Here is an 18,410-nt window from a genome sequence, read left to right as displayed (position 1 = left end):
ATACCAACAAGGGTGCTGCTTTAAAATGAGCCACACTTTATAAAAAGCTTATAAATTGTAATTAATGGCTTTTTAATTGTTTGTTTAATTATTTAAATCATCAGCAGTCACAAAATTTCATTCCACTGCTATGCCGATGACACACAGCTCTATGTAAATGCCACAGCTGCAACCCCACCCTCACAGTCATCCCCATCTAAACTCACCTCCTGTCTGGAGGAGATAAAGGTAAGGATGGAGCACAACTTCCTTCAACTCAACAGCTCCAAAACTGAAGCCATCCTGGTTGGCACCCCTCACCAGACCAAATCATCATCCATACCCAGCATCACCTTTTCTGGCTCCAACATCCCCCTCTCATCAATAGTCACAAATCTTGGTGTTAAAATGGACTCCCAACTCACTTTTGAAGCCCATATAAATCACCTATGCAAGACCTCCTTCTACCACCTCCGTAACATTTCCACACTCCGCCCCATTCTCTCCCTCTCAGATGCCAAAAAGCTGGTTCATGCCTTTGTCTCCTCCAGACTGGACTACTGTAACACACTTCTCATTGGGATTCCTGGCAAGAGTCTGCAGAGGCTTCAGTACATCCAAAACTCTGCAGCTAGGATCCTGATGAGAGTGCGGAAACATGAGCACATTACCCCCATTCTCCACTCACTCCACTGGCTTCCCGTCTCCACCAGGATTGAGTACAAGGTTTCTCTCCTCACACATCAATGCATCCATGGACATGCCCCCCCCTCAAAGAACTTATCAACCAACAAAACACAACAAGCTCCCTCCGCTCCACTCACTCAAACCTCCTCCACATACCCAGAACCAGACTCAGGACCATGGGAGATAGGGCCTTTTGTGCTGCCGCCCCACGTCTGTGGAATGCCCTCCCTGACACCTTGAGGGCACCACAATCCACTGACTGATTTAAAAAGGATCTTAAGACATTTCTTTTTAGCAAAGCTTTTGGTCCCTTTTAGATGTTTTTTTTATTATTATTATTCTTTTCTCCTTTTCTTATTTTTTAAAACTGCTCATCTTTTTTGTTTCTAACCTGTAGCACTTTGAGATATTTTGATGAAAAGGGCATTATAAATAAAATGTATTATTATTATTATTATTATTATTATTATTTATTATTTACTTATGCTTTGTAGATCAGTTATAACCCATTAATAACAACAATTATTTGTTTGGTGTTAACCATGTCTGTTTTGTAATAATGCAGTTATTAAGATTGGCAATCCATCAGTTAAAGGAGCAATGTGTAGGAATTAGTGGCATAGCTGTTTAGTTGCAGATTGCAGCTCCCTCGCTTCACCTTCCAGTTCCAGCTGTGAAGGAGAAACTATGGTGGATGACACAAACAGCCCCATCTAGAGCCAGCATTTGGTTTGTCCATTCTGGGCTATGGCGGACTCCACAGAAGGCGACCTGCAGCCTCTGTAGATATAAAACGCTCATACTAGATAACAAAAACATAAAGGTTCTTATTTTCAAGTAATTACACACTAATGAAAACATATGTACGCATATATTCCATTTCTGCCAATAAATCCTCCTTAATGTCGCACAATGTTAAAAAAAAGTTGTTCATAAAGGGATTTTGGTCCATCTGATCCAGCAGTAACATGCGAACATGGAGTAGGATAAACACCCAGACAGAGGAAGTTTTCACAATCTGGCAACCCAAAATGTAATAATAAAATGTTATTAATGGTTTAACTATCTATGAAGCATTAAAGGATTAAATAACTATATTAAATAAGTTGTGAAGGTATTAGTTACAACAAACAAAAACCTTTTTTACAATGGCTGTCTTTTTAAAAAGTGGAAGGAGGCAGGTATTTATGTGTATTTTATGAGCGTATTATGCAGCAGCAGCAGCAGCATGATGAATCCAAGACAAATGTCTCCCTCTGGGACAATAAACTCTCAGCGCGTGCAATCTCTCACACGCGCAGTAACCACCACGCGCCCCCCCCACCCCCCCACCCACGCGCAACTCCAGCTACCCTGTTACTCGTCCTCTCTCCACCCCACCTCCCTTTATATACCTCAGCCCACAGAAGGAGCAGCAGAGCCGGGCCAGTGTTTGACCCGGGACACGGTGGAGCTGACAGGTGCGATGACAGCGAGACTTCTGCCGCTGCTGCTGCTGTGCTGCTCGGGCAGAGGAGCGGAGCCACCCGCCGCCGCTGTTAGAGAGTATTATATAGCTGCTGTGGAAATCGGCTGGGACTATATCTACCTAGACGATGCTGACCCAGCGGCCGAACAAAGGTGAATATGTGTTTGTTTAACTTAGCCAACACAAATGTAGACCTCTCTGACATTTTCCACAGGCTGGTCTGTTAAATCACTTGTGGGGAAAAAGCTGTCAACAAGGATTATGGCTTCAAATACAAGTTCATGTTTGACGGGAATGGAGGCTATTAAATGAGACATTTTAAATAATAACTTTTTTTTATTTGAAATTAACTATAAGTCAGTAGCATGTTGTATGTAGTCTGTTTACACCATACATATCATTTTGGGGAGTTATTATGGGTAAGATTGATGAGGGGGGTGTTTTTATGTGTTTCATTGTCTGTGTTGTTTGTTTTTTTTTTTTTTTTAGGAGGAGATCCAAAGATATTCCTCAAAAATACATCAAGGCAGTTTACAGGGAGTATATAGACTCCACGTACTCCGTCCCCAAGCCAAGGCCAGCATGGACAGGTAAGTGTCCTTTTTTTAAATTAAATATTTCCATACATAAATTATATCTCATGTCCATTAGTGGTTAATACACATAAGTCAGTGTTTTCAAAAACAAAAATCAGAAACAAAAGAATGACTAGAAAATGTCAAATTAAAGGTTTATATAATATTTTGCTGTTTTACTGTGAAAACAGTGATTTGAAGACCATATTAATATAGTGTTTGACTGACTTATCAACACAAATATTAGTTAATAATAGTTAGATCTGTTTCAGAGCATCTTTAGATGTCTTTGAAATTAGGGGTCATATGCTGTCTATGTCTTCTTGTGGTTGCAGGTATTCAAGGCCCGGTGATTGTGGCCCAGGCTGGCGAAAGGGTGGTGGTCCACTTCAAAAACCTGGCCTCTCAGCCCTACAGTATCAGCCCTGTGGGGATCTCCTACTGGAAACAGTCTGAAGGTACAGAACTTTTTTTTACCTTCTCTCATGCACTCAGCAATTCACACTGAAGATTAGTCAGCAGCATCATGTTTCTTCTTGTTCATTTTTGACTCAGCATTTTGACTCATAATCTCTATAAATTCCATGTTAGAGTGTACATGAGTCATTAAAACATTAAACTGCTACTTTAACAACCTTAAACAGAAATCCAAATATGTTCTAATTCACATGCTGTTCTTTTATTCGGGGCCAGAGAGAGCAGAGAAGACATTTGTGGGAAAAGGCAAGGTTGTTAGTGAATCATATCAGAAGCTAACAGTGTAGTAATAATCATTAATTCTTCAGTTAAGAGATAAAAATGTAAATTGTATCAGAATCATCAGGAAAAAAAGTTGCTCCTTGTTCTTTAGAAATCGCAGCAAGCAACCGTTATCATTATCTTGCGTGTGCAGATATTCTGCAGCGTGTCAGAGCCAAATGGTCAGTCTGGCAGAAGTTCTCGAAGCAAAACACACACAGAATATAATGTGGTTAAAAAATCTTATTTTTGAATTACAATACCCGACTACAAAGGAAATAACTTAATATCCCTCATCTGAGAAGCTTTTGGAGGTTAATACCCTTCGCAGAAGGCATTGGCATATGTCCTAATGCGGCTGTACAAAGCTGTCTGTAAACGGTTCCTCTTCCTGCCACAGGGTTGATTCCTATAAAGGAGTTCATGATAATCTGATAAACTGCACATGTCACGTCCAGGAATGAGCCATCACAAAGCAGTTCTAATCTCACAAACGTATAGTATTAGGGGGGAAGGAAAATATTGCTGCCTGTGGGTGGGTGTGTGTGCACATGTCTGATATCATTGTTGCACATTGTCATGAGTCAGTGCTTCTCCTGAATATGGTTTTACAGCAGCATACAGTACGTTGTGGTCTTACTTTCACCTTTATTGCTGATTTTTATAATTAAAGTGTCGATTTTAAACATTCCCAAAACACATTATGTCACTTTATTTACTTATAGTGTGTCCTGCAGTGTCACTACAGGACTTTTTGTACTTAAGTATAGTATCTTTCAATATAATCACTGTCCTATTTCACATTAGAGCAACTTACATGCATTATTGTGATACCAGTTTTTTCCGCTTTGACTCACCTTTACTGTTGAATAAAGGATGAGGATTCATGCTGTGTCTGTTCTTTCCAGGAGCCGGGTATGATGACTCCACAGCAGGCCAGGAGAAGGAGGATGATGCCGTCTATCCTGGAGGATACTATGAGTACGTGTGGGACATCAGCCCCAAAGACGGTCCCACCAAAAGTGACCCCGACTGTCTCACCTATTCCTATTCATCCCAGGTGGACACAGTCCGAGACGTAAACTCGGGACTCATTGGTGCCCTGCTCATCTGCAAAACAAGTCAGTGTGCTTTAGGGCAAATGCCAGCTTTGATTTGTTATTGTCTCGCACATACACACCATCTAATTTCACCTTCAAACTTACATTATGTCTTGTCAGTTGTGTCTTTATATCAATTATTGTTCTTTAAAGCTCTCATCCTTTCAAAACACACACAGGTACAAACATTTTCCCATTGGTTAAATTAAACCACATTTGTTTCTAGATAAGTGACACTAGACCTAAATACAGTGAAGGAGGCAATGATAAAAATATGAGGTGATAAATAATATGTAGCCAGGCTGAAAAGGGGCATCTAGCTGTAGCTGGTTAGCCTAACCTATTCTCACACCTCAGCCTAATTAATATTGCTACCTAGTGTCCAACATCATGAAATGAATTCATTCAGGTTTGACAGTTAGTTAAATTAATCTCTTAAAAATTCTCTTTGGCTCTGTCCATTGACGTTTGACTTGATTTAGATTATTATTGCCTTCAAAACAAATATTTGAAAACCAGTGTCTTAGATTTAGCCTACAGCCATGCTAGCAGCTCTTGAGTCTGTTCTTAGGAACTTATGCTATACGCTAACGTGCTAACATTGGCAAAGTTAACAAGCCGATGTTAAGCAGGTTTATTGTTTACCATCCCAGTTTAGCATGTTAGCATCACAATAAAAACAAAGTACAACTGAGGCTACTGAGGCTGTCAGTAGTTTTGCAGGAATTTGGTCATAAGCCAAAGTTTTGGATAAATAACAGTTTTGACCACATGGTGACGCTACATTAGAAATGAAGAATAACCAAAGCGTCTTAAAACCACAAATGTGAAACTTATTGTGGCATGAAAGGGAAAGTCAGGGGTGATATTTCGGTCTGGATATATATCATACATACTGTTATTGGTGTGGACCAAAGTGGTGGGAAAAAACGCACTGGATAGAGACTTTAGTGCTGAACAAGGTTTATCTCAGTCTATAGGAAATGGAATTTAATAGGAAATAGAAACAGATGTTCTTGATGTTCCTGTAATATTAGGCTGCACAATAGCATTGCAATCTTATTCTCGCATCTTGCTCACATATATTACATGTGTGTGTTTTTCCAGGTGCCTTCACAGATGATGGCCAGAGGAAAAATCCAGCATTTGTCCTGCTGTTTGCAGTCTTTGATGAGACCAAGAGCTGGTATGGAGAGGCAGGAGAGAGGAAGAGCAGAGAGAAGTTCAAGAGGAGCAACAACAGGAAGGAATACCACACCATCAATGGATATGTCAACTCTACTTTACCCGGTAATGAACCAGACCGGCTATAGACAGAGTTTGTTCCATGTCATGTAATGTGAAGTGTTGCTAACAGTGTGTATCAGTGGCTGCGTTGTATGTGGTCCACACAGGAATTTGGCCTCATTTTCTCTCTCTGTCTCTCTCTCTGTTTGTGTGTGTGCTTAGGTTTGAAAATGTGTCAGGGCCATAATCATGTGTTTTGGCATATGATTGGGGTGGGCACAGCTCCAGAAATCCACTCCATTCAGTTTCAGAGTCACTCTCTGCAGGTAATTCAAGTTCTCACATAAAAAAAAGTCATAGCAAACAGATTTAAAGGTTAAAGGAGATTAAACTTCTAAATGAAATATTTTACTGGCTACTTTATACAAATTAGAAAAAAAATGATTTCCCTGTCACAACCCAATTTAGCATTTTTTTGTCTTCTAATCTAATACAGTTGCTTTGTTTTTTAGGTGTTGACCCATCGTAAAGTCACTATGGAGGTGACCCCTATGACGTTCACTGCTGCAGAAATGAGACCTGCAACTATAGGCCGCTTCCTTATCAGCTGTCAGATACAGGCTCACCGCCACGGTAAGATAAGTCTCCCAGACCTATCACTATCTGTTTTCCTAATTAAATTGATTTCATCTCCTTTATTTAAATGTTAACTCACGTTGTTACTGTGCACGTTCTGCTCTATCCAGATGGCATGAACGCTTTGTTCACGGTGGAGAAATGCAGTGACCCTGACTCTCTGCCAGGACCTGACCTGCGTAACGCAAAAGAAGAGGAAAACAGTGATGACTACAGCGACAACGCGTTCAATACCATAAGCTTCCAGCCTTGGAAACCTCAAGTGCAAGCCAGAGCCAGCAGGGGACAGCAGTCTAAAACCTGGGAGCATTACATCGCTGCAGAAGAGGTCACCTGGGACTACGCTCCTCATCTCAAACCCACAGACAGGTAGGCGAGATGGAGGAAGAGAAGGAAGAAGAATAACAGAAAGTGAGTTGATTCTAACTGATTGTTTCTTTTGTCTTTGCCATGTCAGTGAGTTGCAGTCTGAATATTTGCCTGCAGCTTCCCATCATCTGGGCTACAGGTATAAAAAGGTTGTGTATGTGGAGTACACAGATGGGTCTTTCACTCAGAGGAAGGACCCTGGAAATACACTGCTGGGTCCACTTCTGAAAGGAAAAGTCAATGATCAAATCTATGTGAGTGGGTCAAATGTTTGAGGACAGAAAATTGGCCACATTCAAGCTAAAACAAGATAAATTATCAATCATAGAAAATCAGACTCTTTGTATGGCGTTTTCCTGATTTCCCATTGGTTTGAATTCTCCAGATCACTTTCAGAAACCTTGCCAGTCGCCCTTTCAATATCTACCCCAATGGCCTTACCAAGATCTTTCCACTGCGGAGATCCACAAATGGTAAGCTTAAACATGGACATAAACCAGCATACACCACTAATGTCTTCTTAATTTTAATTGCTTTTCTCAATATTTGACTGGCTTTAACTAAAAGATAACAAATATATGAAGATATCGATAACAGCTGAGTGTGGTTTTATTAGGTTAGCTATTTATGTGTGTTTACTCCCTAGAGTAGGCATCAAAATATGTTAATATTTTACAAGGAGAGAAAAGAGAGAAACAGAAATACATATATTTTACATATACCGATATAGAACAATTAACACAGGGTCAAAGGATTAGAACTGCTTGGTGTTTAAAGCCACTATGTGTAGAATTGAAAAATTCCTGATTTGCTGACGCAAAGATGAAGCAGTACAAGCTTGCAGATATACTCAAAACCTGTAATTCTGCCCAAAAGATTGTATGTAATTGTGTGTTGTGTTATTGCTCTCTGTTGGTCTTATTCTCATGTTATTTTCTAATATTCCCCAAATTCCCAACATCAAAGTTTCTTCTAATCTCATCAAATTAAACAGCTGCAGAGAAGGACTTGCGCACCATGGGAGTGCCCCCAAACGGGACTTTTGGCTACATTTGGAGCCTAACAACAGATGATGGACCTTTGAATGGAGACCCCGAGTGTCTGACCCAGCTGTACCAGAGTAACGTCTCCCCAGAGAGGGACTTGGCCTCCGGTCTGGTGGGCACCCTACTCATCTGCAAGGATGAGGCCATTGACACCAGAGGACGCCTGGTGAGAATAATATGCCCAAGCTGCAGACAGCAGTTTCTACAGGATAGTTGCCTAAAAGGATGCAATCCAAAAAGACTGCAATGTTGTCTCTCACTAATGTGAATACCCTGTTGTCTCTTTTACTGAATCTATTGTTGCATGCAGCTTGGCCCAGATAAAGAGTGGAGGGTGATATTTGCTGTGTTTGATGAGAACAGAAGTTGGTACGTCAACGAAAACATGCAGTCCAAGTCCAACCAAAACACCACCGACCCCGAATTCTACAACGCCAATGTTATTTACAGTAAGTTCTCCTGAGAGTTACATTTGTATATTTACTACTTCTGTATGTTTTGTTTTGTTTTATCATTGTTAGTTGAATAATCATCACTTTTGTGAAATAAGGATAGAATTAATAATGTAAAGTTGAACATTTACAGACATTAGCATTCACTTGGAGTCCTGGTTCAGACCACCTGACAAATGTAAATCCAATATTCACACTGGTTTTGGTCTCTACCAGCTCCTGCAGGCAATATGTGCAATTTATTTTTAGCTGCTAAGCTAAACTATCCATACCAAAAACGTTGAATTTCCAAATACTTCCAGGTGTAAACGGCATCTTGTTCAGCGGTCGCCAGTTTGTGATATGTAAAACTGATGTCACCTTCTGGCACGTGGCCAGTGTGGGCACCCAGAGTGACTTCCTCTCTGTGTACTTCACGGGAAACCTGTTTCAGTACCAAGGCCTCCACCAGTCTGTCCTCACCCTCTTCCCAATGACTGGCGTGACCATTCCCATGGAACCCGAGGTGATGGGTAAGACTGAAGTTTTAGTCATTTAAACTTGTCTCTTAAACCTCAGTAACTGTTCGCTGGACGTTTTGAATGGTTCTACCTTGGAAGCTTAGCTCGGCTAATTATATTTTACACACAGCAATCTAGTGTAGCTATATTTGTACTGGAGTACTGAAGAATTGACATCATCGATGCTGAGAAATAAGACATATTGTCATACTTCCTTAAAAAAGACCTGACGTGTGGGTCAATGGGTGAAGGTGTATTAACATAATACGTGCCACCAGTGTGTGTTGCTTTTGAGTCATATCAATTCTTTCCTGTGTCTTCTCTCAGGTGAGTGGGAGATCAGTGCCTTTGATGGCAGCCTGAGGAGCCGGGGAATGAGCATCCATTACACCGTTCGCCCTTGTGACAATGGAGATCTCCCACTAGTCGATCGTGATGGGCTTGAAGACGATATCTCTGACTATATCGATCATATAGATCCGAGGGGCATAAGACCTCAGAATAACACAGTGTTAGTTAAAGTGTGCAAGAAAACCGAAAAGACTGAGGGGGCTGGAGATGAAGGGCAGTCTGCAGAATGTGAGTGGAAGACAGAGAAAGTAACATCAGTGGAAGGAGAAGAACCCAGCCTGGTGTCAGGGGGAGGGATCCCACTGGATATCTTGGAGGAAATAGAGATAGATGGGGAGTGGACAATTTCTAAGAATGGGACTGAACCTGGAGGAGAGGGAAGTGTCAGACAGAGGAGACAGGTCGAGGGCAACGGGACAGATGTAGATATCAGTTCGGGAGTCTCAGAAGATGGAGGACCCGGGATGGAGATTGGAGAGCAGGCTGTGGAAAATGGGACCGACGCAAGTCCCGAGGGAAAAGCTGAGAAAAGGAGCGAAATGTCAAGTGTAAATAATGGGACACAAGGAGAGCTTGGCGAGAGCAATGAGATCTTACTGAACAGCAATCCACTGCTGGACAAGAAAATCTCAAGTATGGAACCAACCAGTTCAGAAGAAATGGATAAAAACTTCATTCAGTCCGAACCTGAGCATCTCAAAGTAGATATGCCGGACCCGGAATACAACTACACTGTTGAAGACGACAACACACCAGGGCTTGATCTTTCCTTCCAGTATGATGACTACAGCCAAGAGGTACTATTTTCTGGTTGTTATGTACATTTATTAGGTGCATATCATTTCATATGTCAGAATTGAAGTGCAACAAATTGAAACTCTTCCCCCTCACCCATAGTAAATGTGAACTTTTATCACAGGTGAACAGCACATCAGGTATATTTGCCACAGATTACATGGACCTGCGCTCTGGGGAGGTCAGATATCGCCACTACTACATTGCTGCAGAAGAGATCACCTGGGACTACGGCATCAGAAAACCACATCAGCTCATCAAACCCAGGTAGGAATAATATTTCATCCAGGTTTCAGGACTTGCATTGTTTTACATTTTGGGAAATAGGCTTATTGGCTGTTTTGTCCCCTTACCAAGAGACATGAAAAGATCAACCGTTCTCATATATGTTCAGTAGGAGTCAGGGGATGATTAGCTTAGCCTGGCTCAGTCCGAAGTTCAAGTGTCTGTGTTACTAATTAACATGTTATATCCCATTTGTTTAATCCATACACAACCAGAAATGTGAAAATGACAATTTGTGGTCTCCCAGCCCCTAGATTTCTATCAATCTCATCTCACTCTCAGCAAGAAAATCTAATACATTTCCCAAAATTCCCAGAATTCTTTTATGCTTTTTTCTTCTTGTAGCCAGCGTTATTCAGCACTCACATGCTAAATGTTAGGATGTTACATTTGTAACACAGGCATCTGAATACAGATTTTTATACTGTTTTGGTGTCTGATAAGTCTTTAAACGCATCAATCTTTTACTCCAACTGGGCATGACAACATGACCCCACCCAAGCAGCGTGGGGGTTAACACAGAGATGTTTTCTGTCTGAATCCCTGCAGAGTCTAGTTTAATTTGTTTGTCTGAATGTGGTGATGCTTTGGATGATTTTGTTCTTTTATACAAATGTCCAGAATTTTCACAACTAGGTTATGGGCAAAATCAACATGCTTTATCAAACAGTTGTTGTTAGTTGAGTTATTGGTCAAAGAACACAAAATGTTTCACAGTTACAGCAGAAAAATACATTTTAAAACCAACTCTCAACATCAATCAATCAATATCTAAAGCAGCAGTATTGAATCAACTCTTTAGAGAGATGCGTCGTGGGATGAGGAAGTTCCTGCCAGAGTATAAGAAGGTGGTGTTTCGAGCCTACAGAGATAAAAACTTTCAAGATCCTGTAGGCAGAGGAGAACTCCAGGAACATCTGGGAATCATGGGACCTTTCATCAGAACAGAGATTAATGATCTCCTCACTGTGAGTCATCCTGTAACTAAGCAAAATAAAAAAACAAACAGACTCTTCCACTTGGACAAGCTTCAGTTTTACTGTTTCATAAAACATGGAAACAACAACAAATGATGTTTCAGGAAAGAATTGAATTATGAAATACAACTAGATCATTGACTGGTGTTTGGTCAATCTTTTCCCTCTCTGTCTTATTCAAGGTGATCTTTAAGAACAAGGCATCCAGGCCTTACTCCTTTCACCTTCAGGGAGTCTATGACCGCAGCCAGGGAGCCGGCATGGCCCAAAGCCAAGCCTCCTCCCCTCCACCTGGGGTCCCAGGAGAGCCTGTGGCTCCCGGGGAGGCGCGGACATATAACTGGAGAATAACCAGGAAACAAGGACCAACCGACACTGAATTTGACTGCAAGACTGGGGCTTACTACTCCACTGTGGACAAGGTCTCTATAAGTCCTCATCTATTGCCTGTTACAGCCAGCTTTATCTTCCATGGATATACAGCATACATTGTACACTGTAATGTCTGTACTGTATATGTGATAATGTGATAAGTTCATTTTATTTTCATTTAGTTTACATTCACTGTTTGTAAGTTAATGACAAAAATTCTCAAATTTATATTAAAAAAAATAAAGAAAGAAGGAAATATTTATTTTCCATGTTTCAGGAGAGAGACCTTCATTCAGGGCTGATTGGTCCACTGGTGATCTGTAAGCCCGGTACCCTCCGGACTCGTCAGTACACGCAGCCAGGCGTCCAAGATTTCTCCCTTCTCTTCCACACCTTTGATGAAACTAAAAGCTGGTACCTGGAGGAGAGCCTGCAGCGGCACTGTGCTCCACCTTGTGAGGCTAACTCTGAGGACCCCTGGTACCACATCAGCAATAAGTTTGCAGGTGGAGACAATAAGTCTAATTGTTGGTGTCATGTTGTATTTGTCTTACTTTTGTGATTTCTCTGAAATAATACCTACTTTTTCCATAGCAATAAATGGTTATGTGGCAGAGACACTTCCTGGTCTGATGGTCGCCCAGCACCAGCAAGTCAGGTGGCACCTGCTGAATGTAGGAAGTGACGGAGAGTACCACGCTGTACACTTCCACGGTTTGCCTTTCACAGTTCACACCAAACAGGAACACCGTATGGGGGTCTACAACCTCTTCCCTGGTAAATACACACACACACATACACATTGTGTTTCATATTTATATACACATTCATACATGTTTTACATACAACCGCAATCACTTACTGTGTTTCCCCCTCTCATATAATACACACCTAAAAACATAAACAGTTGCTTTTCCCTGCATTGGTGCAAATTTTTGGAGTTTCAGTGAAAGGAAACCAATGTCTGAATCATACATGTTCTGTTATCTTGTCCTTTGCTGTAGCCTGCACAGTATGTTACTTCTGCAATCTATACAGTTCCTATTGTACCACACCTTTTGGACGAAAACTACATTTATTCATTAGTCTGATTTTGTCTGATTTTACTTCATAGAAATGTCTGTATGTTATAGGAGTAAGAATAGGTTTTTCTGTTACATTAGACAGAAGTCCTAAGGAAAAAACAGCTGTAAGAGCGGCTTCCTGGGCTGATGCTATGAATCCAGGCTGTGTTTTTACACTAGTTTCCCTTGTTTTCTTACCTCAGTTTGAAGGAATGGCACTCCTAAAAAAACGTATTCCTAACTATCATTTTGTGTATTGGATTGCCCCCTGTCATCCAGGAGTGTTTGGCACGGTGGAGATGAGACCCCCCACAGTTGGCACGTGGCTGGTGGAGTGCACTGTGGGAGACTACCAGCTGGCCGGAATGAGGGCTAAACTACTTGTCTATAATCCAAGTACGTACACAGTTCATGAAAGGATACCTATAAAACTGAAGACCTGTCAGCCTCAGATGCACTCTGAGATTCTGAGATTAGCAAACATAGCATACATAACATAGGATGCTATCATGCTAAACTTTAACATATTAAGCTATATCCTTAGAGAAGGGGTCTAAAACTCAAATTAGTCAGTGGACACTGCTGGTATTATATAATATTTTTGACATGTTGCAGGCCGGAAGGAGGGGGCTGGAGGGCCGGAAAAAGCCCCTTGGCTTGCAACACTAGGAACATTAAGCACTTGTCACTGCATTTTGAAGTTTCATCATCAGTTTAATTTCATCAGACTGTATGAATGAGGCTTTTCCCACATTTTCCACACTTTAAAGTATTTTGTTATTGTGCAATTTTTGGGGGCTTTTCAATTAATGAGGACTTCCTATATTGCTAGGCCAAATATCTGAGGTAAACCTGTAGCGTCAGACATGTCATAACTTCCAGAAATGTGATACAGACAATGTATAGTTCTGTACTGTCCAGTCGTATTAAGTGCACAGAAATGGAGTTGGGGAATTTTTGAAGTGATAATTACATACACCTGGAAATTGAACATGCGTTATTGAGCTTGAATTTTCTTGTATGTGACATGCAGAATGTGTCTTGCCTCTGGGGATGAAATCAGGAAGAATCGAGGATCACCAGATCACAGCATCAGATCACATTGGTAAGATAGTGTTTATTTAACTTAGGAAACACACCAAGAAGACTCCTCCATATCTGTCACACAAGAGGAAGTTCTCACCACGAATACCCAGAGCAGTGAAAAATGAAAATACCCTTGTTTTGTAAGCAGCTAGTTGGATTATAACCATGTTTACACATCTGTGTCTAGATAACTGGCAACCGCGGCTGGCGAGGCTGGATCAGTCTGGTTATATCAATGCCTGGATGGGCAGAAACAAGATGTCATGGCTACAGGTGAGACACACACCTTTCTTCTGTTAACATTTGCACAGCATTTTCTGTACACTGTTACATTATGCAGTGTCCAGTGTGCCAAATGCAAGACCTGAACTGAATATTCTTTGTAATTAATGTTCATGTGTGCCATTAGATTGACCTTCAGAGGCCCGCCCTGCTGCATGGTGTGAAGACGCAGGGAGTCAGGGCAAAGCTGAGGGACAACTACATCACATTCTTTACCATCTCCTACAGCCTGGACCGGGAGACTTGGACCAAGTACAGAGGAAACAGCACCAGCCATACCAAAGTATGTCCTCTACTGTAGCACACACACAGTGTATACCTGTCACAGTTAGGGTTAGGGTTACCATTTGACAGCGAGAAAATGATTGATTGGTTTCTTCAGGAAATGAGTTCCTCTGCACTGCAGCTGGAATACAGGTAGACATGGAACATGTAGCAGATAAAGATAATACCTGACTACTGGCAGAATATGTCCTGTATTTATGTGAAATGACCTAAATATTTCATGGGTAAAAGCAGGTCCAACAATCTATTTCCTGTCCCATTTTGGGAATTCTGAGGAAGATGGAAAATGTTCTGTTGCAAAGCACTTCATTTACTATTTTCTAGAACTGATGAACACATTAAAATAATGTTAAATTTAAACAATCTTAGACAATTTACCTTTTAATTGCCTGAGTAATGGAGGTAGTGGATTATTATTTTTTTCTGATAAACAACCAATCCCTTTTGGCTGAAAATTGACCTCTAACCAGCAGTCAGCCATTGTTTTCAGTTTGTTTCAGAACAGTATTAAATCAATTTGAGCCTTGAAAGATACTAAAGATTGTTATTCTGGTATTTGGTAAATAAACATTTTGCCTCCTTTATACCAGAGGCTTCCTCCAATGTTGGAAATCTGCCTAAAAACATGTGCGTCAATATGAGCTGAAGAATGCTTGGCAGCTGTTCATTTGTAGAGTTAAATTATGAGCTGAACTGTGTGTGTGACTTTGTTTTAGGTATTTTATGGCAACATGGACAGCTCCAGGGTGAAAGGAAACCACTTCATTCCACCATTTGTGGCTCGCTATGTCAGGATTCATCCAGTGGACTTTAAGCAAAGGCCTGCTCTCCGACTGGAGCTGCTGGGCTGCGATCTCAACAGTGAGTTTTACCTACAGCAGCTGAATATTGAGTTCATTTTACTGTATGAAAATAGTGAGAATGACTCTGTGTGTGTGTGTGTGTGTGTGTGTGTGTGTGTGTGTGTGTGTGTGTGTGGCAGGCTGCTCTCTCCCTCTCGGGCTCCAGAACAAGCTGATTCCTGACAGCAGCTTTAGTGCTTCTTCATCATACACATCTCTGCTGCGTAGCTGGCCCCCGAAACTCGCCCGCCTCTATCAGGAAGGAAGCACCAACGCCTGGAGGCCAAAGGTGAACACAGATACACAGATACACTGATACTACACAGTTATGCTCAAACTCAAACTTTCACTGGGGTAGCGACAGTCTCTCTCTTCTCTTGCTGCTGCTACAGCACCCTGACTTTGTTTAACTACTGTCACTGTTAACACCTGTGTTTACCCTACTATTTCATGACAAATTTGCTGCTGTGAAAAAGGTCTATCTTAATAATATCCTGTAGAGTGTGAATGCATGTTTGAAATGAGTGGGAATAACTTTCAAACTTGGTTAGGAAACTCCTGTAGTCTGAGCCCAGCTTTAGATTAGCTTAGCATGAAGACTGGAAGAAGTGGGAAACAACTTAACTACTTCAACTGTTTAAAAGTTTTCAAGTCTGTTTCACCCAACACTGATGAGTGTACTGACACACCCTGGAGTACACTCCTACATCACTGCAGCTAGATGAGAACTGAAGGACAGCAGAAACAAAGTATTCATGTCTTAATCACCCATTTTATGAAAAATAAAAGCCAACGAGAGAGAATATGATGTGATATTGTTTGCTTCCTCAAGTTGTGATCGGAACCAGTGAAGACTTGTTACCCTTTCAGTCTCCTCTCTTTTTCATTATTTTGCTCTGCAGCCCCTCCTCTGCTCTCCTCCTCCTCAGCTTATCGTTTTCACACTTTGCAGCACTGAGCTGCGGAGGTGTGATTTGTCCTTCTGTCAGACTGTTGAGCTGTTATTAAAGGTTACACGCCAAAGAGTGGCACTTGTGATCCATGGACAGAGGTCAACCACTGTGGGCCAACTATCATCTGGAATAGTGTCCTAAAAGGGCTTCAATGGCCTGAACAGAAGGCCTCAGATAGACAAAAATGTCTCTGCTTTTGCATCTGCTTAAAGGTTTATGAGTATTTGTCCATTAACAGTAACTGCAGCCAGCATTAAGTTTTTCATTGTTCTACATTAGTCTAAACAGGAAAACAAATCTGTTCCAGGATACAGAGTTAAATGGGATGACCTTGATTTACTTTAAAATAGGGAAGCTGGGTTTTTCTCTCTTCGCACTGATTGTCAACTTTCAGACATTTTCGTTTGTTGTTACTTTTCCCGGAGCCAAGCTTTGGCTTATGAGTTCAAAACTCACGTTTTTCACCAATGACGGATAAAGGAATTAAAATAGAGGGGGAAGAAAACTCATCAATAGCTCATCTGGTTTTTCTGTGTGCAACCACATTATGTCAGTGGAAAAAAGATTCACTGCCAGAAACATTTTCCTAGTTTATAAGTTTCCTAGTTGTGGGAACGAAGTGGTTTGGAGTTCCCTTTGGCCATCCCTACATCTGTTTTCTTTTCTTTTTTCCTTTGCTTTTACTACTTCTATTTCATCAGAAGCTGGTATCTATTTCTGTCAGTTTCATAACATTTCCCTTCACTTTATTTAATGCTCATTACTTTTGTATTTCCAGTAATATTTACACAATAATCATAATCCCATGTTCTTTTAGTTCTTATTTGGAAACAATCAATATGATGCTGTGGTTGGTTTGGGAGTGAATGATCAGGAAAAAGAAAGTAAAAATGATTAAGTCCGATTAGTTTTAGAGCAGATTCCATGGACACCAGTATACCTGTTTGTCTTTTTTATGTGTGTCTTTGTTCTTTTATATCAGTATTTTCCTTTCTGTTATCTATAAATGTGTCTCCCCTTTTTTACCCTAGAACAACAACCCCCACGAGTGGCTGCAGGTTGACTTGGGGAAAATAAAGCGCATCACGGGGGTCATGACCCAAGGGGCACGATCACTGTTGACTCAAATGATGGTGACAGAGTTCTCAGTCACCGTCAGCCATGATGGACGCTCCTGGAGCAGTGTGTTAGAGGAGGACTCCCAAAGAGAAAAGGTACACTTACGAGGATTTCAACCCAGTTTTTTCAGTACATTTGGGCAAGTCTCAGAGTTGCTGCTAATATGATCCAGGTTCCTGCCTCCAGTTTTCACTGTCGCTTCATAAAAAGAGTCCATAAAGGTCAATGACTAATATTTACTCATTTTACCTATTCCTTCATTTAATCATTAATACAGAAGAAACTATCTCTAACAGTTTCCCTCACTGTTACAGGTTGATGAGTCACTCTGTAATATGACGACTCACCAAAAGAATCCTGTGAAAGTGTTTTTATGTTTTAGTGACACAGTGGACTGAATGCTGCTATGAATCCTAAACGCACATCTGTTGAACTCTAACTCATAGGCCTGTGCATAAGGATGTATTTATCTAATCTAATCTGTAAATTCTGTCCTTCAGTGTTACTTTATTACTGTACCTGCACTCCTCTCTTTTCCCTCTGTTTCTTAATGTCTTCCTTCCCCTTTTCCTTCCGCAGATCTTCACAGGAAACAACGACTCAGATGAGGAGGCTCTCGCCGTTTTTGATCCTCCTCTGTTCAGCCGCTACCTTCGTATCCACCCACGGGGTTGGATCAACGACATCGCCCTGCGTCTGGAGGTCCTGGGCTGCGACACACAGCAGGGGCTCTGACACCACCAACCCACCAATGGCATGCAGCGACATTTTAGCAGCAAAATGTATCCTGGTTTCATTTTAGAGTTGTAACTTTGGTTAGTGATTGAAAATGTAACACTGTTATGTAGAGCGCTTGTTAAGTTATATATTACATGTAGCTGTTTGTATAAGAGGAAATATTTCTTCTGTGGCAACCACTTTGTTTACATTTCTCATTTCACAACATGTTTTTTTTGGTCATTTCATGCAGAAAAATTGCAAAGAATCGTGTTTTATGTTGACAGAAAAACATTTATTTTAAGATGAGTTACACATTTTTACTTCCCTTTGCAGTACACAGCTGTGCTAACCACAGAACAAACCTTTTGAATGTGAGCGTGTGTAAATATTTCAGATTCAGATGGATGTATAAAGTTTGAATAGTCAATGTATATTGTTGGAAAAGTTTGTATTAATGTATCTTTCTGCTTTATTACAATTTATATAAACAATGAATCCTGAA

General features: G+C 40.9%; 1 protein-coding gene across 1 annotated transcript; it reads left to right on the top strand.

Moving 5' to 3' along the window:
• Nucleotides 1-1,897: 1,897 nt before the first annotated feature.
• On the top strand, nt 1,898-18,410 carry f8 (coagulation factor VIII, procoagulant component). Its single transcript, XM_051419515.1, has 27 exons — nt 1,898-2,286; nt 2,624-2,724; nt 3,045-3,167; nt 4,356-4,568; nt 5,655-5,837; nt 5,997-6,100; nt 6,287-6,407; nt 6,521-6,779; nt 6,868-7,033; nt 7,165-7,252; nt 7,774-7,991; nt 8,136-8,274; nt 8,580-8,789; nt 9,105-9,925; nt 10,048-10,190; nt 11,011-11,176; nt 11,368-11,607; nt 11,835-12,063; nt 12,152-12,334; nt 12,901-13,017; nt 13,655-13,726; nt 13,895-13,980; nt 14,117-14,272; nt 14,991-15,135; nt 15,257-15,405; nt 17,101-17,283; nt 17,768-18,410. Exons 1-27 carry the CDS (start codon nt 1,898-1,900, stop codon nt 17,921-17,923), a joined length of 5,160 nt encoding a protein of 1,719 aa, XP_051275475.1. The 3' UTR covers nt 17,924-18,410.

This window comes from Dicentrarchus labrax, unplaced genomic scaffold, assembly GCF_905237075.1.
Source record: "Dicentrarchus labrax unplaced genomic scaffold, dlabrax2021, whole genome shotgun sequence".
NCBI classification, from domain to species: domain Eukaryota; kingdom Metazoa; phylum Chordata; class Actinopteri; family Moronidae; genus Dicentrarchus; species Dicentrarchus labrax.
Note: the sequence above shows the minus strand (reverse complement) of the source record. Positions and strands in the feature narration are given on the sequence as shown.